The 25914-nt window shown below is 37.6% G+C and overlaps 1 protein-coding gene across 3 annotated transcripts in view; it reads right to left on the bottom strand.

Annotated features, from left to right (window-relative positions):
• The window catches only part of LOC104596942 (arginyl-tRNA--protein transferase 2), a 32446-nt gene extending 10600 nt beyond the window's left edge, over positions 1-21846 (bottom strand). Inside the window, exons 1-4 of one of the 3 annotated variants that reach the window (XM_010258259.3) lie at positions 21706-21846; positions 21281-21561; positions 10543-10581; positions 5476-5635 (exon numbers count right to left, since the gene is read on the bottom strand). In XM_010258259.3, the coding sequence (XP_010256561.1) occupies positions 5476-5635; positions 10543-10581; positions 21281-21419 (338 nt within the window). In that variant the 5' untranslated portion in view covers positions 21420-21561; positions 21706-21846. Of the gene's footprint in view, positions 1-5475; positions 5636-10542; positions 10582-21280; positions 21657-21705 lie in introns of those variants that run through there. The other 2 variants (XM_088898009.1, XM_010258260.3) reach the window with 2 other exon arrangements.
• Positions 21847-25914: the final 4068 nt, after the last annotated feature.

The raw sequence follows: 25914 nt of genomic DNA, 5'->3' as shown, positions 1-25914 counted from the left end.
TGAATTTTATGTTTCTTGATATAGCTAAGGAGATATTGGATCATGCCAAGAAGATCTATTCTAGACAAGATAATACTATAAGGGTATATCAGCTCTATCAAGAATATTTTAATTTACAACAAGGAAATCAGACACTTGAGGAGTATTATGCTAGCATGAAGAACCTTCAGAATGAGCTAAATATCTATCATCCTTTGACATCAGATGTTAAAATTCAGCAGAAACAAAGGGAGAAACTAGATGTGACCAGATTTTTAGTGTGTTTGAAGGCTGAGTACGAACCAGTTAGAGCTCAAATTCTAGGAGGCTCTACTCTTCCCTCTCTTGAGGAGGTGTTTGCACGACTCCATAGGATTAATATTGGGTCTTCAGAGAGTCCAATAGTCTCAAATAGATCAGCCTTTGCAGTCATGCGAGGGGGAGGTCGTGGTGGACCCATGTTGCATCATGGTGGTGGATGTGGTGGAGGTCAAGACTCAGGGGGAGGTCGTCGTAAAGGTCGCAGTTATGGGCCTAGGAAGCGTACACATTGTGGGATGGAAGGACACACTGTTAATTTTTCCTATGATCTACATGGACCACCTTCTACATGGGCCAATCATGCAGCAACAAGAAGTGGTGAAGCAGTTGATACGCAACAAACTAACCAAGCACTTTCTACATCTACTAGTGCCTCTGTGAAGGAGAGTATTTCACATGATGAGTATGAAAGATTTCTTCAGGCTACTTCCCAACAGAATACGACTACTGTTGCCCACTTAGTTATGACTTGTCTAGCTTCTAAACCTTCACCCTAGATTATCGATTTTGGAGCTTCCGATCATATGACTGGGACTCCAGGTTTGTTTTCCTCCCTTTCTCCATCTTCTCTATCACAAATAGTCACTTTAGCTAATAGTTCTACCTCTCCTATTTATGGTGTTGGCAATGTAGACATTGCATCATTGTCCTTATCTTAAGTTTTGTAGGTGCCCAAATTCCCTTTCAGTCTTATTTTTGTTAGCAAATTAACGAAATCTCTAAATTGTTTTGTAACCTTCTTTGTGTTTTTCAGGATCCCAAGGGGATGAAGATTGGTGGAGGGCATGAAGCTGGTGGATTGTATTATCTTGATGGTGGTGGTTCGACAATAGCTCTCAATCCTCTCTTACACCTCTCCAATGGCATTGCAAACTTGGTCATCCTTCTCTCACGACACTTCAATTACTTGTTCTGTCATGCAGTCGTCTTTCTTCATTGGAATGTGAGTTGTATTAGTATGAGAAACATCATCGAGTTTCCTTTACTCCTAGAGTCAATAGTCATAGTTTGAGTCCTTTTTCTTTAGTCCATTATGATATTTAGGGTCCAAACAAAGTTGTGTCGTACAATGGTTATAAGTACTTTGGAATTTGTGTTGATGATTATTTAAGGATGGCATGGCTTTATCTTATCAAAGAAAAGAGTGAATTGGTCACCATTTTTCAAAAATTGTATGTTGAAATTCGCACTCAATTTGGTGTTCACATTAAAATTCTTTGTTCTAACAATGGGAAATAACACTTTTATACCCCATTTCAAGAATACTTACAACAACACAGGACCATCCATCAAACCTCTTGCACCTATACACCACAACAAAATGAGTGCTCCTAAACATTTTTGGACTGATGTTGTTCTTACAACTTGTTTTCTCATTAATCGGATGCCATTGTCTATCCTTGAAGGCCAATCTCCCTTCTCCGTCTTGTTTCCTATGTTGCTCCATTTCCTCTTATTCCCAGGGTTTTTGGGTGTGCATGCTTTGTTCATAATCTACGCTCGGGGATGGACAAGTTAGATGCACGCTCTACAAAGTGTATCTTTCTTGGCTACTCTTAGACATAGAAGGGCTATAAGTGTTATAATCCTTCTTCTCAACGTTCCTTTGTGTGCCCTGATGTCACCTTCTTTGAGTATGTTCCATTCTTTACAAATAGTGATGTTTCTTCTTCATCTCCTATGCTTCCACTTCAAGTTCCTGTTGACGACCCCATTCCTCTTATTCTTGTTGCTCCCAAGTCTTCATCTCCTCCACTACAGGATCCTACTAAGTGACCACCTATCAGGCACGTGTATACGCATCGACAGATATCGGCTCCTCTAGTTTCTTCTCTATCAATAGATCCGGCAGTTGTTCCTAACCCTGTGGTGCCTTCTCAGTCTAACCTTGATCTTGCCATTGCCTTGCATAAAGGTAAACGTAGTTGAAATTTGCATCCTATTTCTAACTATGTTTCTGTCTCTCATCTTTCTGTTTTCCATCGTTGATTCGTTTCCCTTTTGTCTATTGTTTCTATTCCTAGGAATGTCCATGAAGCTATTACCTCCCCAGAGTGGCACTAAGCAATGGAAGAGGAACTCTCAGCCCTTGATCATAATTACACGTGGGAGCTCACCACTCTCCCTCCTGGTAAACATGTTGTAGGTTGGTGGGTGTATACTATCAAATACTTGCCAGATGGAAGCATGGAGCACCTAAAGGCTAGGTTGGTGGCCAAAGAGTATTCTCAGTTGTATGGTGTGGATTATACAGAGGCATTCTCTCGTGTTGCCAAGATTGGCTCAGTTCGTTTGTTGATATCCTTTGCAGCTATGTTTTCAGCTTGACACAAAAAATGCCTTCCTACATGGTGATCTTAGTGAAGAAGTGTATATGAAGCAACCACCAAGGTTTTTTGCTCAGGGGGAGGATGGTAAGGTGTGTAGACTTGAGAAAGATATTTACGGATTGAAACAATCTCTACATGCTTGGTTTGGTAGATTTAGTGAGGTAGTTAAAGATTTCGATATGAAACAATGTCAGGTTGATCATTCGGTGTTCAGCTATGATTCTGAAGCTAGAAAGGTTCTGTTGGTGGTTTATGTAGATGACATTGTCATTACAGGTAGCGGTAAGTTGGGGATTGATTGATCAAAAAAAAAAGTTGAGGATTGATAAATTGAAGGCTTTTTTGCAAGATCACTTTCAGACAAAAGATCTTGGCAAATTGAAATGCTTCCTGGGCATAGAAGTTGCAAGGTCAAAGCATGGCATAAATTTGTGTTAAAGGAAGTATGTGCTTGACTTGTTAGAAGAGACAGGATTCTTAGGTACTAAACCAGCCGAAACACCTATGGAGCCCAACATCAAATTAAGCACTGATGCAGGTGAAGAATTTGATGATCCTGGGAGGTATAGGAGGTTAGTGGGTAAGTTGAATTATTTAACTATTACTCACCCAGGCATTTCCTTTGCAGTGAGTGTAGTCAACCAGTTTATGCAGAAGCCCCTAGTTCCCTCCCCATTGGAATGCAGTTTTGAGAATTGTACGATATTTGAAAGGGGCTCCAGGTCGTGGATTACTAAATTGGGCCAGATCATTGTCTGATAGAAGGTCTACTATAGGGTATTGTACTTTTCTTAGAGGAAATATGGTAACATGGAAGAGCAAGAAACAAACAGTTGTAGCAAGAAGTAGTGCTGAAGCTGAATATAGAGCCATGGCACACACAACTTGGGAGTTGGTGTGGTTAAAGAACCTCCTCCAAGAGATAGGGTATACACTCAACAATCCTATGAAGTTGTACTATGACAACCAAGCTACAATTTACATCGCATCTAATCCAGTCTTCCACGAGAGAACAAAACACATAAAAGTCAACTATCATTTTGTAAAAGAAAAAGTGCTCAGTGGAGTGATAAATATGGTACACATGAACACAGGGAATGAGTTGCTGATTTGTTTACAAAAGAGTTGAGTCGGGGAAAAGTGGATTATATATGTAACAAGATGGGATTATATGATAGGGAAAGTTTGTATGGCTGATAGGTGTGGAACAGTTGATAATAGAAGGGGACTCCAAGGTGGTAGTGGGATGGTTACAAAACCCGGACTCTATAGTGTGGTGTTTTAAGAATGAAATTAAAAAATTCAACTGCCTAACAAGGAGTTTGACAGAGAGAATACAATGGGTGGGGAGATCAGCAACTCAGCAAGGGGTAAATAGGGAAAGTTTGTATTGGGCTCAATTGTAGACTGAATCTGCTTTCTATCTTTTGTCTTTCTTCCTACTGTTAGGAGAGGATGCAGGTCGTGCCTCTCCACGGGAAGCTTGTAACTGCATTAGTTTTCTATTAATGAAATTTATCTTTCTTATTTATCAAAAAAGATGGGATTATATGATATATACTCTCTAGCTTGAAGGGGAGTGTTAAAGTCAACAGTCCAGGGGCATACATACATACATTATTCTGGGCTAGGAGACTGATTTTTCTCTTCTGGAGACCAGCCAAACCATCTCTTCATCTTCTCCCCTCTTTCTCTTTCCTTTCTTCTCCTTCTTTCTCCCTTCTTCACTCTTTCCTTTTTATTTTAGGAAGTAAATCAGGTCTGATTGAATAAACCTCATTAGACCTACAAAACTCATATGACCTGAACAAGATTGCCATACCATGCAAATTTGTGTAACTGTGTAGTATAAACAACCACCATTTTTCCAAATCCATGTTTGACCTATCAAAACTCAAATGAACTACATAATAACTGGCCATTGTTATGCCTCAACAGTGATGTACTGATCATTATACACCTGCCGATGTATAACAAAAATTGTAGTCTCACTATTGGATGAGTGGCTCACTTTATAATATGGTCTTTTGAACAGCTTGAATTATGACAAATCACAAATAGCCAATTACAGTCCATGGATGACTAATCAGATAAGACCAATTTTTGGCATAAGAGTCCTCCAAGGTTGGAGCTACCAAATGGGGGATATAACCCTTGTGTCCTGTTGGATTATCTTTTTTTCAGTTTAGCCAAAAATCCCTCAAATTTCTAAACAAAACTATCCAGCTTCTAGGGGCAATTACATCAACCAAAATCTAGGCATGATAAGTTGATAACATGGAAATGCATTTTGACAACTGAACATCCTAAGTCTATACATGATAAGCATTGGAGCTCCTAACAAAATTAAGGGTTAAATACTTAAACTACCCCTTGGTTTCTGACAAATACTTAAACCACTACTCTGGTTTCTATAATGACTTAGTACCCATGTAGTAGAATGATGTAATAGGGCAAATACTACACATTAGTAGACTGTCACATTCGGTTCACGTATGACATCATGTGCCTGTTTTAATAGGGCAAATACTACTCGTTTGTGGTAAAAAACACCCTTCAAATAGAGGATAGCTTCTATTAAATGCCCTTCTACACACTGGTGCTCACAATCCTGCCGTCACTGCCAACACAGGATCTGCCACTTTGAGCCAGACTGAACTGGAAAATGAGAAAGGGCATGCCCAAATTGAGTCATTTCAGAAACCAGAGGGGTGGTTTAAGTATTTGTCAGAAATCGCAGGGGTGGTTTTAAGTATTTAACCCTAATATTAAAGCATTCTGTATGTAAGGCTGAAATTAGAACTTCAAGAAAAGAGGATATATGGATGAGGTGCAAGAAAGGTACCTTTGCATTCGTCTCAATACCCGAAGTTGCTCTTTTGAAGGAACAAAGTCATCTGACTTCAGACGAATAGTATAAGAAGGGCAACATGTCCTTTCCATCTCGGGTTTATAAAGGAAAGCACCAGATCTCCTCCAACCTCGATCAAGAAGATCTGCCATGACTAAGAAGCTTCAAGACTGGAGTAGGGTATGAAAGAAAATATAGAATTGATACTTAACCACTAAGATTACAATAACCTTACCATGATTCCAAACAAAAGTTGTATAAATAGAACAGAGGAAAGTTCAGTTTAGCATACTCTTCAGATAAACTGGATCATCTGCTTAACTCTGCTAATAAAGCCAGCAATTTGAGATACCTATATAACTAAGTAATAATAGACTTAATGGGAGTTTTTCTTTTCTTCTCTTTCATATTCTTTCTTTTGTGAGCTTTTAGCATCTGCATTGTGAGTTTCAAGCCCAAATAGATGCATCAGCTATCTAAGGTTTGCAAGCATGAAAAGAATGCAGATTGCAGAACACTTGACAGTAATGAAGATAATTTTCACTTTTCCAACTTTTGGAATTTGTAGAAGAAAATAGTAAGTGCTTTTAATGAAGCAGGGAAGTGCAGCTTGTGCCTCATAAAATTGCCAGCAGACCCAGGACCCAATGGCTTCTATTTGATTACACCACCTGTGCACATGCTAGTATGTACATACATACACAACAATATCTCATTAAAAATGGAAGACATGAAGAATAATCTATACTACTATTAAAACTGTGAATGAGGTACAGATTCTGGATTTTTTTTACTAAAATACCTTTGTCCTTCGAACTTGATCTCCCTATATTTATGAGGGCAAAAAACATAATTTTAACTAGTACTTTTATCAAATTCATTATATTCCTCACCATTAAGTCCTATATTTAAGGTATTAAGTTGAATTTCCTTTCATTAAATCTTATATTTAAGGCACATTAAATAAATGAGCTTTGTGGACTTTTCTTGACTAAAACACCCCCATTTATGAATTTAATCCCTCTTTAACTAAGAAGGCAAAAAATGTAATTTAACGTACTATTACTTTTCACTTCATTAAATTTCCTCTCATTAAGGTATTAACTCTCATTCTCTCTCCTTCAATACTTTATTTGAAGTATTTTTGTTTCTCACCAATAAATTCTACAAAATAAATCTATATCTAATGATATAATCGATATATATTATTATGAAATGGGTGTATTCTCCATGCACTAAATGGATTCTTCTTCTTCATTTCTGTGCCTTGTCATTGTTTCTAAAAAAAGCTTTATATTATTATTATTTTTGGGGGTTTTGAGATATTTCTTTTATAGAGAGAACGAACTCCCTGTATCTTGGATTTATTGATTTTACCTTAGCCCATCGCTAAGCCAGGAGAACCATATTTATTCATTATTGTACTTCATCGGGTGTTCTCCGAACCCAGGTTAGAAAAAGCAATTTTCAGCTTAATAAAAGACTTTACATTGAGTATCATTTTGTTGCTTTCGAGATGTTTCAGCTTGCAGAAATTATTATTATTATTGATATTATATGGAACTATATTGATGATTAAAATCTTAGAGTTTATGTTTCCTTTTTTATGCTTGGTTTACTTCATATTAGTTATTGCTTTTGTTGCCCTTAGCCACCACATTTATTTTCTATTGAATATTAGAAGAGAGATATGCACCTGATAATTAGTTAACCCTTGCATCTTCCTTGCACGGTGAGGGTTTCATAATCTTATCTACTTTTAAAAATTTTGTACGCCATTTCATTATTATCCATTTAAATAGCTAACAGGTAGAATTCCATAATATTGAGCAACATCTGGAGGGGAGTTTTAATGATGTACTATCAATCTGTATCTGACTATGTGATGGCACTGGTTCCATTGATTTTTATCTCTATTACATGCGAGGGTTGTATGGGCTCTTAAGCTCATGAAGATGGATTTCTTGGGAACATCTGATTCATATGTTAAACTCAGATTCAGTGGTGAAAGCCTCCCAGCAAACAAAACAACAGTCAAGATAAAGACCCTGGATCTTGAGTGAAACGAGGATTTTAAACTTATTGTGAAAGATTTTGAGTCCCAAGTTCTTCAAATACATGTCTATGACTGGGAGAAGGTTAAGTATTTCTCATCTATTTCATGAACTTCTAGGTTCTTTTGCTGTTAGGGTTTCTCAAATCATCAGGGTTTTTGTTGCTTCATCCCATAAATATAAGGTGGTCATAGTTGTCAAGGCGACTCCTAGCCGGGTGCCTAAGCGGTGACAGGGCGCCCTTGGAGTCTCACCAAGCCGTTTTCTATAGCGTGTTATAACAAACTTCTATATTCTTAATTTTTTGAGGTTGTAATTATAAAATAACTATTTTTAAACTAAAATATTCATTTTGTGTGTTTATATACTAATTTCTTTTTGTTATTTTCTTATTTGTTAGAGTTTAATCAACACAAACATTGCTAAATGCTGTATTGAACCCTCAAAGACTTCAAAACCTGAACCAATAAGTAAGAAAGAACATAAAATGTTGTCCAATCAACACATTTTCCTATAACAGAAATAGGGATTCAGCCCCAATATTTTTCAAATTTTCTTTTCTTTCTTCTTTTTCTTCTCATGAATATGTTGGAATATGTTGATTTTCTATACTTTAACATGAAGTTTATACTTTTCTTATGAAAATTATGGATATTTATTAAGGAAATATATGGACCCTAGGGAACTACCCTAGGATACATGTTTTTACTTAAAAAAAAATCCCATCGCCTAGGCGACTAGGTGCCCCCTGTCGCCTAGCCTCGCCTTGGCGCCTTGAACACTATTGGCCCGGGGTGTTGCCGAAGTATTGATTACCTACATAGTCGAAGTGATCAAGCTGTAATCCATAGGGACGTGAAATCATCTAATATCCTTCTTTCTGATGATTTTGAGCCCCAGGTGCTGTTCTTTTAAAATTTTCTAACCCCCCCCCTCTGGATTAACTACAGTTGTAAATGGAAGACATTACTCATGTCATCCTTGATTGTTTCATCAGCTATCAGATTTTGGACTTGCTAAGTGGGCTTCTTCCTCGTCATCCCATATAACTTATGCTGATGTTGCGGGAACTTTTAGGTTTGTATCATCTCATCCTCTAGCTTCTTCATGTATGGAAAGGTAATGACAAAATTGATGTCTATGAATTTGATGTTGTGCTCCTTGAACTGCTTTTTGCAAGGAAGCCTATCAGTAGTGATTGTCCAAAGGGCCAGGAGAGCTTGGTTATGTGGGAGAGAGCCTGGGGTGATTTCTTTGGTTTGAAATTTACCTCTTCTTTTCAGCTTATAGAGTTATAGTGGGAATTTGATGGAATCTCCAGGCAAAGCCGATTCTTTCTTAACTAATTACTTATATATCATTTTTCTCTTAATTATTTATTTATTATTTTGAAGGACTTTTCATGGAGCTGACATTGGGGATGGGTTTTCACCCTCCCGTCCGTTGGTGTTGGGATTCTTTTTTTTTTTTTGGCATACATTTTCTGCTAATTTCTTTATTTATTCATTTATTTCTATTTGATATTGTTGAGGGGAAATAAGAGGAGGTAAACTGTGTCTTTTGGTGGTTATGTTGGACACAACAGTAGGAAGTAAATCCTTAACCTCATTCTTCTTGGCTCTAATGAGATCAATTATTGTCCACTGGAGATTGTCCATATCATTTTGAATTCGAGGACGCTCTGTTGCAAGTCATATAAATTTCATATTTTGTTGTCTTTAGTATCAATGAAGAATCCCATATGGGCACATCCCCGGTTAAATGGCAAAAAAATACTATTGTTTTAAAAACTAATATACAGGTGCACACTTGTTTTTTAGACTCAATTTGAGGCTAGATACACTACTTTGTTTTAGGTTTATGAGTTAGTATGGCAAACAGATACCTTCTAATCATGGCTATGTTGTTGTATATAGCTTAAGTGTGAACACATGCAAGTACATACAGAGACATGTATTGCTGACTATCCTGCTTAAGTGCTTATTTCTAACAATTGGAAGAATCAAGTGGTCGATCTAGACCATCCATCAGATAAAAGACCCTCTGTATTGACAGTGTGCTCACTCCTCTGATCTAGACCATTCATGTAAGGTTTGTTTCTTATAAATCCATGATGAGTGTATTAGACTGGTGATCCATTATATCTTCTTGATGGGTGGCCTATGTTGCCATTTAGTATCTATTCTGATTTAAGGAAATGTTTTTATTGCTTTTTCCTCTTTCTCAATAGTTGTTTACAATGTTATTATTTAAAAATCTTTAATTTTGTCTAGGGTATGGGCAAGTTTGGGTATTTAAAAATCTTAATTCCATATTTTAGTTGTATATATTGGTAAATATGTTGATATTGAGCATTTCAATTTTGCAAGGTATGGATGATTGATAATGTTGTTGTTCTGGTGGCAAGCAATTACAACCTAGCCAAGGAGTACACATACTTGAGAAGTTCAATCCATAAATTCTTAACAGCTAAGGTCTTTGTGAAAATTAAACTCTCTGAGAGGTGCATGCATGTGGAAATTATATGGCAAGAATATAATATTGACTATAGGACAATTTATAATAAAGGATCCTTTCATTTCAATGTAAAATGGATAGATAAGTTTTCAGACTAAAATATTTCAGTTATTTTTTGCCCCTTTCGTTCAAAAGCTTAATTTATATACACTTCATAAAAAAAAGATGGGGTGAAAGACAAGGTAATTCCGTAAAAGGGGTGAAAATAGTAGCTGAAATACTTCTCTAATGAAGATTTTAACTTTTCATATTTTTTGTAATGGGGGGGGTCATGTTAGTGGTGGTGATGGATAAACTCAATGGTCAGAATAAACCCCTTTTAGGCAACTGTAATATCAAATATCGAATAGTTATAGCAGGGAAAATGAATTGTCAGTAATTTATACAAATTACATAATGTTCTAATGTCAAAATGCCAGTCCTAAATGTTCTAACAGCTTTTGTTAAAAACCATGCCACAAAAAAAGAGAGACAAGTAAAGAATACCAACCTTGGTAATCATCAACAGTAATACTGTCTGCCCATAAACCTACAAAAATGGATGCCAAAAAGACATGTTCAGAAAATTTGTTTTCTATCTTGTCTCAATATACACAGGTTTCTAAATTCACAAGGAAAAAACCAAGACATTAATTGTTAATTCAAAGTTCATATGCTTGGTTCGCCATAAATTTTTTTAGATAGCAATCGACATTTTGTAACAAATTCAGATGGAGGAATATTGACTGCAGCATTAACTAGTTTTACCTGCATGTCTATACATGGAAATGTAAATAAATTAATATTTTTAAGGAAACGGAAACTATTTAAATCTAGAAGAGCAAATTTCTCCTCACTGGAATGCCAATACATCAAATCATGAACTTAATGCATTTAGTTGAGAACCATATAAGATCCCCCCCACCCCACCCCACCCCACCCACACATGCACAAGTCAACATCACTTCAAAGGTCCAATGTGCCCATAGCGCACCCAATAGAAAGTGTACAATTTTTAATAAACTCTCAAACCCTTGTCTAGATACACTTGACGTTTAACTCAATTCTAACCAAATAATTAACCCGTCAACTCCTGGGCAGATAAACTTTAACCGAAATTCATCCATCAACTTGACCCTTCCATTTGGATAACATTGTCTGCAAAGGTTGCATCATTACAATGATCTCAGATGCTTCATTAAATTAGATAAACCCCCTATCAAGAAGTGATAGAAGGGAGCGATACAACACAGTAAAGAGATCACAATATATCTTGGAACAGAAATAGCTGAAAATGTCCATGAAATGGAGCTTTTTTTATCAGGAACTGGTCAATATTATCAACTAATAAATGAATGGTTTCCGTAGAGATTTGTGTTAAGCACTCCTAATAGAGGAAAGCCAATGCTACTCCCTAACTATTATTCACATCACACATCCGGTTCTTTCTTAAAGACTTCTAAATGAAAAAGAAATTACAGAACATTCCCAGCTTTAGAGAAGAGTGAAATTGCAGTGGGGGAAGAGAAGGAAGGAGGATAAGAGGAAGGACTTGATCATGATTCAAGCGATAAGGAGATTACTTTGGATGAAAGCCATCTAATTGAAAAATCAGTTATTTGGAAAAGGTTATTGATGTAGAAGTTTAAGTACATAAACCGTTGGGTTTAGTTGTTCTAGGGGATGAGGATTGCGTAGCCATCTAATTGAAAAATCAGTTTATTTGGAAAAGGTTATTGATGTAGAAGTTATCCTATGCCTATTATGGAAAATGGTGTAGAAGAAAATAATTGTGAAACTAGTGTTGTAAATCTAGGGTTTGTATGAGAAAGAAAGAAAAAAAAGAGAGAAGAAGAAGAAGAGATATGTGTCGAGTGGTGTGTTTTTGTTACTGTTCACACCCTCAAAAGGCACTTTATATTTTGAAACAAGAAATTACAAGTTGACCCCTACTTGGGTGCCCAAATACAAAGAGAGTACAAACAGAAGAGGAAAAGACTAAAAACACCCTTGCCTAAACTTTCTCAACACTCCTCCTCAAGCATATATGTCAATCATGCCCAGCTTGGCAAAGTTCTTAGCAAACTTTGGGCGGTGAACACCTTTAGTGAGGCAATCAGCTAGTTAGTCTTCAAACCTTACAAAATGAAGGAAAATCTCTCCACTAGCAACTTTTTCTCTAATAAAATGTATGTTCACCTCAATATGCTTTGTACGATCATGTTAAACAGGATTGTGGGCAATGTTTATGGTTGTTTGATTGTCACAATATAGTCTCATTGGGATATCCACTTGGATGCCCATCTCAGTTAATAAGGTCTTCAACCAGAGTAGTTCAGACACTCCATGAGCCATTCCCTGCATACTGCCTCAGCACTAGAATAAGCAACCACAAATTATTTCTTACTTCTCCATGAAACAACATTGCCTCCGACTAATGCACAATAACTAGATGTAGATCTTCTATCATTAATGAACCTTGCCCAATCAGCATTTGTGTAAGCCTCAATCTTTTGATGGTCGTGATTGGAATACAACATCCCTTTACCAGGGCGTCATTTCAGATAGGCTAAAATTTTATTAACTACCAACATATGAGAGGTCCTAAGTTCATGCAAATATTGGCTAACCACTCCAACAGCATAGGATATGCCAGGTCTGGTCAAACACAGATACAGAAGGCAGCCCACCAATCTCTAATATACCCCTTTGTTTGGAAGAGTTTCTCCTTCGGTAGCACTCAACTTGTGGTTGGGATCAATTGGAGTTTCTACAGGTTTACACCTTAATTTCTCAATTTCATGAAGCAAGTACACATTTCCTTTGTGACAGAAAAATTCCCTTCTTAGATCTTGCAACTTCAATGCCAAGAAAGTATCGAAGACCACCAAGGTCCTTTATCTCAAATTCGGAAGCAATGAAGGACTTTAACTGGGAGATACATGTAATATCGTTGCCTGTCACAACAATGTCATCAACATATACTATCAACATTGTTACTCTTCCATCAACTCTTCTAATGAATAAAGTGTGGTATGCCAGAAATTGAAAAAACCCAATCTTTAAGATACCATTTTTGAACTTGTTAAACTAGGTCCTAGGAGATTGCTTGAGCCCATACAAGGACTTCTTCAAGCAGCAAACTTTTCCTTCACTATTAGGAAAGCTTACCCCAAGTGGTAAGTCAATATACACTTCCTCTTTTAAGTCCCCATTAAGGAAGGCATTATTTACATCCATTTGATATAAATGTCAAAAGTGATGGGCAGCAATAAACATGACCACTCGAATAGTTCATTTTAGCAACTGGAGCAAAGGTTTCCAGATAATCAATGCCACAAGTTTGTGTGTATCCTTTGGCTATAAGCCAAGCTTTGTACCTCTCAATTGAACCATTTACGTTGTGCTTAACAGTGTAGACCCACTTACACCCAACAGGAATCTCATCCTTAGGACAAGGAACAACCTTCCAAGTATGGTTCTTTATTAAGGCCTTCATCTCTTGGTTCATAGCTTCCTTCCAATAAGGGGACTGTATTGCCTCTGTAATACTACAAGGGATGGAAACAAAAGAGATGGCAAAAATATAGGCACAATAAGAAGGTGAGAGAGCATCACAAGACACATAGTTAGTAATAGGATACTTGCTATATATCCTCTTCCCTTTTCGAATGGAAATAGAAAGATCAAGGTCAAGAACAGTAATAGAATTATCGGGAGGTTCGAGATCACCTGAGTCCGAGAAATCGGATTATAATGAGCATTCTATTTCAGGAGCCACCCTCTTACTTACGTCTGATGAAAAATTGTTGCCAAGGCTGAGGCCAATACACAGGGGAAGAGGAGGAGGAATACCATTGTTAAAGGGAAGAGAGGGAAGAGAAGGAGGAATAGAAGAGACATGGACAAGAAGGCAGAAAGGGAGTCCGATCTTCACTTGCATTCTCCCCCTGAAGAGAAGGACGAGATGACTAGAAAAAAGAGGACTCCTAAAAGGTAACATCCTTAGAGACATATCTCTTGCCATAGAGAGCATCAAAGCATCTATAGCCTTTCTAGACATGAGAGTAACTGAGGAAAACACATTTAACTGACTTAGGATCAAACTTACGCCAGGAATGACTCATATCATAAACAAAACAAACGCAACCAAAGATTTTGAGGGAGAGATTAAAAGGAGGTTCATTAGGAAAGAGAAGTTAATGAGGAGACTAAAGATTAAGGATCCTTGAAGGAAGTCTGTTGATGAGATACACAATTGTCTCAACAACATCACCCCAGAAACGGGTGGGAACATGAGTCTAGAATAGTAAACGTTGAGCAACTTCAACAAATGCCTATTCTTCCTTCCAGCTACCCCATTTTGTTATGGAATATGAATACATGAACTTTGGTGAATAATGCCCCGATCTTCAAGAAATCTGTGCAAATAATGTTCAAAGTATTCATTGGCACTATCAGATCTTATTATCTTAACACTTTTCTCAAACTGTGTCTCTACCATATTCATGAAGTTTTGAACCATCATAGGAACTTCATCCCAACTTTTCACCAAGTAGAGCCATGTATACTGATTGTAGTCATCAATGAAGGGGATAAGATATTTATACCCACCCATGCTAGCATATAGGCCCCAAACATCAGCATGGATCAAATGAAAAGCAACATTACTTCTTTTACCACTCACAATATATGTGGTTCTACAATGTTTTGATAGATGACAAACTTCACATTCAAGGTTCAACTTTGACACTGAGTCAAATAAGTTTGGAAACAAAAGTTTTATAGAATTGAAACACATATGCCAAGACGACAATGCCATAATTTCAAAAGACTCATTTTCTCATTTGTACAAGACTCAGTCTGGCTCGATAATCCATGCTCTTAAGGTCCATCAAAGAGGTAGATTCCACCAACTTCATGCCCACTTCCAATTCTTCTTTGTGCTCAAGTCCTAAAAAACACAAAGGGAAGGAAAAAAGGTCATTGAGCAATTATGGGATTTTGTAAGAGAACTAACAGACAACAAACTTTTATGTAACTAGGGCACATGAAGAACAGCAAGAGAAAGGTTATGAGTGAGTTTGACTTCACCCTAACCCGAAATAGGGATCTAAGATCCATCAACAACAGTAATCTTGCCCCTCCCTGGTGTTAATTTATATGAGATAAAATGTGAAAGCATGCTAGTCATATGGGCATTGGCCCTGGAGTCTACAATCCATGGATTAAAAGATGTGGAACAAGCAAGTGCAGTACCTGTCTTGGCGTATGAACTAGATGGATTACTAGGTCCAGAACCAGATGAGAAGGATGTACCACCCTTTTCCAGCTACAATAGTATATTCTTATGTTTGTCCATTACAAAAGAGGAGTCATGAACATCAGAAAGTAGAGCATCATTACCAATTGTAGCCAAGTGAGAACTTCCCTTCTTCCCAGTTTTAAATGATGATTGAGCTTCCAACACCTTTCCTTAGTATGTCTTAGCTTATTGCAATAATCACAAACCAAATCCCCAGCCTTCCAGTAACAAGGTGCTTATTAGTATTTTGCTTGGATCGATATGACATAAAGGCAGAGTGATCAATCATGGGAGGTTGCATCATGTTTGCCCTTCTACTCTCTTCCCCTTGTACAAGGGAGTACATGGAGGCAAGAGTGACAATGCCGACCATAAGAATATGTTGCCTGGTAAAATCAAACTCTAGATTCAAGCCAGCCAAGAAATCAAAGACTTTATTCTCCTCTATGTACTTTCGATATTGCTCACCATCTTCAGGGTCCTTCCATACAAGAGCATTCAGGTGATCCATTTCTTCCTAGATAGACTGTAAAGAAGAAAAATACATAGCAACAGATCTCTCCCCCTGACGCATACTACATGCTTCCCTCTGAAGCCAGACACTCTAGCAATATTGTTAACTTGGGAATAGGTGGCAACAACTCTATTTCAAAGATCTTTGGCCGTTGGAAGAAACATGTAGTTTCGAGCAATATGAGATTGCATTGAGCAAATCAACCATGACATTACAAGGGAGGTATCTTGTTCCTATTTTGCATATTTCGGATCTTCCAGATTTGGCTTCACTTCCTTTCCTATGATGAATCCCAGTTTACCTCTCCCAAGATGGTAAGTTTAGCAAATTGGGACCACTCTAAAAAGTTGGTTCCATCAAGTTTAACAGTAGTTATCATACCACTAGAAATGTCTACATTTCCTGCAAGCACACTAGAAACCATTTGTACATCCTTAGATGATTCCATATTCTATCAAAACACTTTCTTGTCAACCAAAAGGGACCCCCAATACTTAACCACAACTAAGGACCCAAGAAACCAGGTCACCACACAATTAAGAGACAAAAAAAGGCCAAAAAACTAGGTTAGCGACAAATTAGAGGGAGAAGAAAATCTCAAAAAAAAATTGTCTAGGTCTTAGAAAATTACAGGACCACTTCCCATTGCTTCCCAAGTGAAAAACGACCTGAATGGTATAGGTTTTGTAGCAGAAGAACTGATTAAACATAGTGTATAAGGCTCAACATCAGATCTGGAATTTCTACAATTTTGTGCTTGAAAAAGCGACTAAAAATCATAGAAGCTTCGAACAGAGACAAGAGTCATACCTAAAATCTTCTAAAATCAAGGTGAATCAAACCATGTAGGATTCATGTACTGCTGCCAACACCCGAAAAGGACTGTTGATGTCATTTGGCGGCACTCTAACATCAGCAGTTCATCTTGTGGAAGAGAGTCAGCAGGAAAGGTATTCCCAAGTGCCTTTACCCGCTCTGATACCAAGTTGTGAAACTAGTGTTGTAAATCTAGGGTTTGTATGAGAAAGAAAGAGAGAGAGAGAAAGAGAGAGAGAGAGAGAGAGAAGAAGAAGAAGAAGAAGAAGAAGAAGAAGAAGAAAAAAGAAGAAGAGGAACGTGTCAAGTGGTGTGTTTCTGTTACTGTTCACACCCTCAAAAGGCACTTTATATTTTGAAACAAGAAATTACAAGGAGGCCCCTACTTGGGTGCCCAAATACAAAGAGAGTACAAAGAGAAGAGTAAAAGACTAAAAACACCCTTGCCTAAACTTTCTCAACAAAAATCACTTGATTCCGGAAGTCATGATTTTCAAAGATTGGATGGTTTAACTGGAGCATTCAAGAAAAAGAATGAGATATCTGATGCAAGCCAATTCTTTGAGAAGAACTAAATGCTAGAGATGGAAAGAATCAATGAGGAATTTAAGTATGTGAAGAAGCTTAGAGAGGCCTCTCTAGCAGTTAGAATTAGAAGGATGAGGAAGAACCAAGACATCTTGGTTTCAAATATTTTTGTTCAATTGAAAAGGGGTCTATTTGGAATTGGGCCAAACAAGAAGTCACTTAAACCTAGGAGGATCGTAAAGAAGTAGAGAGTTCCTGGTCTGGCTTTTTTGGTGGTGGGTAGCTCATCTATTTCATTGGTGCTTATTGGCTTTTGGGATTCTGAATCTTTTCAAATTAGGGCTCAGTATTATCCTGGAGTTTTCTATCCTGAGGTTTATTTGCTTTGGGTCAGTTTGTTTGGGTTTTTTTCTCTGGGTGGAAAGTCATAACTTTTATTGTTTTCTCCAGGTTGATTGTTTTCTGCTAAGGAGGGGTGGATGGGGTGGATTTTCTCTTTTTTTCTCTAAAATGATCTCTGGTCATTTTCCTTGTATCATTATCTTTTTCTTTCTAATAAATTTTTAGTTTATTACCAAAAAATATTTACATCATACTGTTACAAATTCCCCCTTGGAGAGTCATCCCACCAATGGAGATAATCCCTGTTAACTCCTTGTCTTGCCAACATATCACCCATACCGTTTTCTGACCTATGTTTCTCCATGTAAAAGTTGTACTTATCTCCTTGACCAGCTTCTTTATCTCCCTCAATGCATGCATGTATAACTATGGACCTTCACAGTTCTTGCACCATCCCGCCATTACTTTGTGCCCCTTAAGGAGGCGTAATGAAGATGAGGAGGAGGAGGAAGAGGAAGAAGAAAGGAACTCTTTTTTTTTTTTTTTTTGAGAAAAGGTAAAGTATCATTGTATTAGTATGAACAAAAAAATGTACAACAAGACGATGTAATAAGGAAACAAGAAAAAACTGTTCCCTTTAACCTTGATCCTCACCCTGCTTTACAGAAAGATTATCCTGTATAATAAAAAAAAAAGATTCAAAACCTACACCCTTAAACAACCTCTGACCAGACAACCAAGAGAACATCTTTCCCACAATTTTCTGAAAAATGAAATCAGCAGAACTTATCTTGCTCTTGAAGACTCATGCATTTCCTTCTTGCCAAAGGCACCAGAAGACCACTTCTGGGGTTATATTCCAGATTAATTTTCCTCTTTGACTCAGCCCTTCCACCTTCCAATCCTTTAGAAAGTCCTCTACTGATCCTGGGCAGCAACTTTTGTACTTCGAACAAATGTGAAATTCTGTTCCAAATCCCACAGGAGTAGCTGCAGTGCAGTAAAAGGTGATTGATCCACTGCTTCCAGTTGTCTTTCACATAAAACATAGCTAGCTGAATCCAGTACAGCACCCTTCTGGGTAAGGCTGTCCCTTGTAAGTATTCTATTGAGATAGGCCATCCAAACAAAGAAAGATGTTTTTGAAGGCACATTTTTACCCCAGATGGTGTGAGTTGGGACTTAATGTCCTTCTGCACTGCCGAAGGCCTTGTGAAAATATTTAACTGTGAATTTTCCAGTCTTCCCAGTTCCCACTTCTAGATTCTTCTGTCAGACCTGGCAGACTTCACCTGTATAAGAGGTGCAGTAGTTCCATCATTCATCCACTTCCCAAACATTTAGGTTCCTCCTAAATTATGGGATTCAGGCCAAGGTACTATTCTTGAATTTGCAAGCTTTCAATGAGGATCTCTTTCCTCTCCTTGCCTTTCCTTTTTCTTTTCTTTCTTTTCTCTTTTTTTCTTCTCTTTCTTTCTTTCCCTCCCCTTCCCTTTCCTTTTCTTCCTTTTTTTCTGTCTTTTGTTCTTTATTTCTGCCTTTTCTGTATGAGGTGTGCACCTCATAGACCTGAGGCATACACCCCAGAGGCATCAACGCCTCTGGCGTACACCTCAGGGTGTTTTGGGGGCACCTTCAGGTATATGCCTCCCATGCCTTTTAAAACACTGCTTGTAAGTTCTAGCACAGTCATCAACTCTGCCCTGTTGGGGTTCCAACTACAATGGAACCTTGTAATAGTTATAAGGGATAGCCCTCCATGCCTCAATACACACCACCGATTCCAAATATCCCCGGATTGCCCAGGCTACATCCATCATATGTCATCTTGGTTAGGCCCATGGTTGGAGGAGAGCAAGTCCTAGTTGATCAAGGAACCCATCTGAACAAGCCTTCCAAAACATTAGCCAATACTCTTGCCTCCCACAGGACAAAATTGGGTTCTGAATCCATTCCAATACCATCCAGAAGTCACCTTCTACCAATTCCATCTTATTAAATAGGCCAGCTTGAGACTTTGGAACATTAGCAACTAAACTTTAGGGGAATTTCCTTCTTTAGTCAGCCCCAAGAAGCTAAATAGGACATCACCTTCGTGGTCTCTAAAAATCACTCCGATACCTGATGGGCACAGGATGCAGGTTAGACAACAACTCTCATCAAATTCGGCTTAATCACGCCACAGCCCAAGGCAACCCAGTCTGCCATTATATTCTGCCTTGGATGAGCATATCTAGCAATTGCACCCCATTCTCTCAAGATGGAGCCAAAAAGACCCCCTTGGGACTTGAATTCTTCCTTCATCAAAATCCAATGTGCAACACAGGTCAAATAATAACTCTAACATCAAACTCCTTGTCTTTGAATGTTCTAAATTTTTTTCCATTTCACTCACACCCAAGAAGGCTGCCTGAACACATCTCCACATATAAACTTTTCAACTTTTGGACAGAACCCAATTAAAGAGTTACAATGAAACCTAAATAAGCCCATCTTTGGATCATCCAACTGACCTCAAATTTCAGATGGAAATAGGCCCTTCACTTATATACACAAAACTTCATAATGACAGAATATGATGATGATACAAAACTAAGACTGCTAGAAACCACCTCCTGATTTTGCCAATGCTGCTTCCAGGTATTCCTGCATCCACCATATGGTTTTTCATCCTCTTATAGCTTTTAGATTATATTTTATTTTGATCCGAAAATACTTTGTTTCATCAATGAGACATAGGTATTCTAGGCAACACTTTTTTTGGTAGAAAAGACATTGAGAAAGGACAATGAACACTTAGAAGGTAGAAAAATAAATTCTAGACAGCACTTGATTATTTCTGACTGCAGTTTTCTTTCCTATTTCCCCCTTCCAAACCTTATATTTCTTTGCTCTTTGCCAGTAGTGTCTCCATTGAAAAACCAGAGAAACTTCTTGGAACTACATCTTTGAGACGAGGATCTCAGAGATGCATATTGAAAGAACCACTTATGGCACTTATGTTCCCTTCAGACAAAAAACTGTTCCTCCAGACCAGGTCCTCAATCCATATGCAGAATGCAGGTACTTTTTGTGTTAGGTTCACATAAAAAGAATCAAGTAAAATGGAGGCTGTCATCCCACGTGATTGAGAAAACAATAAATTTTTGAAAAGTTACTCCTAGAACTCAAGTTCGGTCATGATGGCAACGCCCAGCAACTTCTCTTGCATAGCAAGCTTGCACCCTTGACTCGAATTGTTTATAGGTGAAAGAAGATTAAAAATTCGACATAGAATCAACCCCTGCCTCTAATATAAGGCTGAAGCACTTAGCCATAAACTAAGAATTTGGTGAATACCAAGCAGGTATAGCAGAACAAAAGCTGTAGGTTCTTATGAAATTCAGAGCTCTGCACTAATCCACGATTAACCCAAAAGATAGAGATGAATACCACTTTTCATAAAATTATATGCATGGATATCGAAGTATACGTTCCCCCGAAATTGCAAAAGCAATCATTTCACTCAATAAGCTCGGGAGGAGGGGAGGAGAAAAACCAAATGATTCGACCTTTTCTATTTAGTTTTTCCTAAGATCTAATTGAATCATAAAACAAGCAATCAATCAAAAATTACAAACAAATCGCCAGAAAATTCGGTAAAATTATCACAAGCAATATCCAAGCAATCCCAAAAACCAATAAATCGCCGGTTGAAACAATAAAAAGTAAACAAAAACAGAAGTCATCACTGAATCCTCTAACCGTGGGTGAAGCTTGTACATCCACCAGATTTACAATAACCACAAGAGCCCTTCCGCTTGCCGACGTCAACGACGATGCTTTCACCTCTGTTGCTGCTTCTCCTGCTACTGCTCGCTTCGTTCTTGCTCCTATTCGCCATTACCAATTTTCATCCAAGTCCTTGATTTCTTTTAAAAACTTAGGGTTTTTTGGGCAGATGATCGACGAGAACCTATGAGCCGAAGGTCTCTTCTTCTCTACTTCTGCGTTTCAGTTTCTGGTTTTCCTTATAAGGAATTAAGCTGAGTAAAACAACACAACACATGAGCTCCAGCTTACACTAAAATCGTAAAAACATATTCCGTGGGAAGTCAGACACCCCATTATTCAGAAACCGGAGTGAACGTGTATGAATTAAGAAGCTTTAGGTTGAAATACGAAATTACCCTTCTATCTATGGAAACATATCGAATCATTGATATGTTTCAACTTGCAACGGAGCTAGTCTCGTCCTGAAAAAACCGTGTACCATTGCCATGCGGTGGGTGTACTTACTCCTGCAACTCATCTCATAATGGCTAATGATGCTTTGGTATTAGTCACGCGCTGATCCGATCTGTATATATATACATATATATATATGTTATTTATTTATTCATAAATATATTATTTATATTATATTTTTATAAAATTATTATGTTATTTTTTTATAAGACTTGTATATATATAATGAAAATAATTAAAAAATATTTGTATCTTTTGTTTTTTATTTAAATTGATATAATTTATTTTTTTTAAATAAATTGGATCGGATCATATCCAATTTATCAATAGGATTCGTATTCAAACCAAGGCCTATCAGTAGGGCTGTTCATAATAAAAAGGCCCAACCCGACCAAACCGATCAACCCGGATTGACCCAATTCAAGTCGGCCAGGCTTTCATCAGCACCGGTTAGTTTTGGGTTGGGAAAATTTATAAATCGAAATATCGGGTCGGTTTTAGTTTTCTTGTGTAAAAACTGAAACCGACCCGAAACCGAACCGAACTAGTCTTCTACTAGTCCAGTAGTTCCTAACTTCATTGACATGGACAAAAGTAGCTTCTTTTTCAGCCAAAGAAAGGAGTCACATAAAGGGATTAGAAATTTCATAAATAAGGAAACTCTGGAGCTCGGTGTGGGAACGGAAGTCTTACAGCTTCCTTCCTCTAATAGCAGATCAGAATCACTGGGTCTGAATCCAACGTCTCAATTCAAAACTTATGCCCAAATGGCTACCCTATGCACTAAGAAATGACAATCGGGAACCCATACATGAAAAATTCTCTGCTCAATGACAGGTGGTGGTCAACAAAGGTCTGAACAGATTAAGGTTGCTTGCTTACCAGGGAAATACAAAGTTTTTTGAGTGGAACAGGGGTTAGTAAGGTTGATACTGAACCAAATGTGAGACAAGTTTCAGAAATAAAGGTTTGACTACAGGAGCAAAACCGAAACCGACCCAACCGACTAGGTCGGTTTTGCCTATCAGTGGGTCAGTTTCGGTTTCCACCTCAGGTTACCTGACCAGGTCGGGTCGGTTGGGAAAACCCCAGTAAACCGACCCGACCCGACTCGTGTACAACCCTACCTATCAGATCTTCGGATCCGACATGAACAGTATTAGATTGGATATGGATATATCGTATTCAAATCCAATCCATTTGCATCCCTGCATAAATGATTCTAATTGGAGAATATTCTCGGATCGGGTTTGGACACCCGACCCACCCGTAAGTTTTAAAATGATGAACCTCAACTGTAACTATAACCCAATCTAGGTTGGATAGGATTAGTTTACTTTTTTTTCTTTTTTTTTTTTGACCCAATTCTATGAGGCTACGAGTAGGGGTGGATTCGAGCCAAGCCGAGCCGAATAGTGCTAGGCTCGAGCTCGAGCTCGGTTCAAGCCAAAACCTTGAACTCGAGCTCGGCTTGAGTAAAAAATGCATAAGCTCGAACTCAACTCGGCCCAAATTCAATTTTGAGAAAAAATATTTTATAAAAATAAAAATTATATATAAAAATCTTTTTATTTTATATTAAAAAGGGTTAATAATTATAATATTTTTATTATATATTATATATATATTCTTGAGCCGGCTCACAAGCCTCACAAGCCGAGCTCTAATAGGCTCGAGCTCGGCCCATTCAATAATCGAGCCACTGTATTAGGCTCAAGCTCAGTTAAAACCAAATTGAGTCGAACTTTTCACGAGCCAAGCTCGAACAACTTATAAAAAGCTCGGCTTATTGCCACCCCTAACTACAAGTACTAAAAAATCTTGAGCGTGGTTCTTGGCCAAACTGTCATGGCCCAAAAAGCACGACTCCATTTTATAAATCAGGTTTGATGCATGGATGATAATCTCGAATTCTGTTTGGGGTATTATTGTATTGGATCCAATAATATAAATCTCATATCTTATCTCATCGCAATAGGATCTTAAAAGGTTAATTCAAATTTGAATCTCATTCTAGATATCTTAATTCGAATGATTTAATTTTTATAAAATTTGACAATTTATTAAAATTAGCAAAATGTAACACTCTATATAAACAAAAACAACAAATATATGTCTTTTTGTATTAAAAAATAAATGATAAAAATTACAAAATGCAATACTACCCGAGCCTATCGGATAGGATCGGATAGAGGGATCAGACCCAACCCAATTTTAGATCCTATTTTTACGATCCATGTCTGATCCGGGAAATCCAACAAGGGAGAATATCGGAACCCAACAAAAATAGGATCAGATTTGAATTCAAAGCAGATCATGAGCCGGTTCATTTTGTACCTCTGATTTGATTCAAATCAGGGTAGACCCAGTCCCAAACTAGGAAATAAATGTAAACTAAAGATGATCATGGACCCAGTGGCCCAGGCTTGGCCCAGGCTTGTAACATATGATAAAGTGTATAACCTATGCATGGTGTGGTCCATAAGACCTAAAATATAAGTTGCACCCTTACCTGTGCGGGCCCAACCCCAAATATAACATATAATCCGGTCCATAAGACCTAAAATATAACATATGAGCCGGTCCATTTCATTTATGAGGCGGGGGCGCCCTTGTCCCCGCCTCATAGATAAAATATCTATTCCCACCTCGTCCTTGGTGGTGGTACTGGTGGAGTGGGTTCAAGGTGAGGCACCCATTCCTTATCCTCGATAAGGATTCTTAAATGTTCTCTACTCTAAAATTATAAGTTAAAAAGAATATAAAAAATATGGGATATTTTAGAAATGGAATCATGAAAAATTGGAGGTATTTTAAACACGGGATTATGGGAACCTAGGGTTTTGAGAATTTGAAAAAAAAACTAAGAATATTTTAGAAATTAATAATAAACTTAGGGGTATCTTAATAATTTACCACCAATTTTGGAGTGGGTTCAGAAAAATATATACGAACCCCATCTGGGCAAAAAATGTTTTCTCCATCCCACCCATTATGCTAAGATTAAGGAAACCCACTCCATTTAGGCGAGACAGGGTGAAAGAAGGCGCCAATTTAATGGGGAAATTTGTCATCCCTATTGTAGATGTAGACAGTTCCAACTATAAGACTCTACTTGAGAAATGTGTTAATACAAATATTATCATTTTTCATGAATTATACAAATAATTCCCTCAAAGATTAAAAAACAAACAAACAAACAACTTTTCAAGCTTGAGTGTCTTGAATCCTAGCACATTATTATAAATCACATCTCTAGATCAAGCTCATGTCCAACCATATTTGCTTGACTTAATTTTTATTCGTCATGAACTCACTAGGTTGTATTATCATTTTAGACTAGTGGCTTTTGGAGAAAATGGGGTCACTGTAACCTTGGAGGAGAAGCTCTGAGGTGCGTTTGAAGACATTGTCTTTAGAACGTTATTTGCCCCCACTCAGTTTTACCGAGTTTGCTGTTGGGTTACAAGCAAATTCGTTCCCAGGATACAACAAAGCCTTGGGCGAGAGTCTGCAACCAACAAAGTTGAAATGTCTCCAAAGAAACCTTCTGTGAGATTGTAACAGATTGAACAAAGAGAGTGAATTTCGAAATTGTGTGTTTTGGAGTCTGATTCATGCTCCTTAAATAATTTGTGAAGAGGTATGAAGAAAATGTAGGTGCTGGTTTAGAGAAGGCACATTGAACAGTTACAATTTCAAACATTGTGATTGTTTAAAAAATAGTTAACAGCAACGCACCAAAACCAAAGCCACCCATTGTGAGCCACGCGGGTGCGAGCAAAGTGCGCCTCATTGCGTCTCACACACGCGTGCGCGCGCATTGCGCAGTATCGAATCCCCATACTCTCCTCTACTAATTCTAAGGAGTGCAAATCATCTCCTATTGAAATACTGAAAACAAAACTTATAATTTTCCAATGTGGGACAAGTTCAAAACTGAGTTTTGTAAGAGAAAAACTCATTTTTCAATCAAGTGTGCAGGTGCAATTTCTCATGTAATTGACCAATCAAATCCATTGGATTTAATCTCTTATGAGATCAAAATCCAACAGTGGCAAAGGTTGTTTAGTTGGATGACCAATCCATCTTTCAATCACCGCTAATAATCAAGAAAATAAAAAAAAAAGAAAAAATATCTTTCAACCAAG

The sequence above is a fragment of the Nelumbo nucifera genome, chromosome 2 (assembly GCF_055504915.1).
Source record: "Nelumbo nucifera cultivar China Antique chromosome 2, China Antique-T2T, whole genome shotgun sequence".
Classification (NCBI taxonomy): Eukaryota; Viridiplantae; Streptophyta; class Magnoliopsida; order Proteales; family Nelumbonaceae; genus Nelumbo; species Nelumbo nucifera.
The sequence above is the reverse complement of the archived record's forward strand: the minus strand, read 5'-3'. Positions and strand labels throughout refer to the sequence as shown.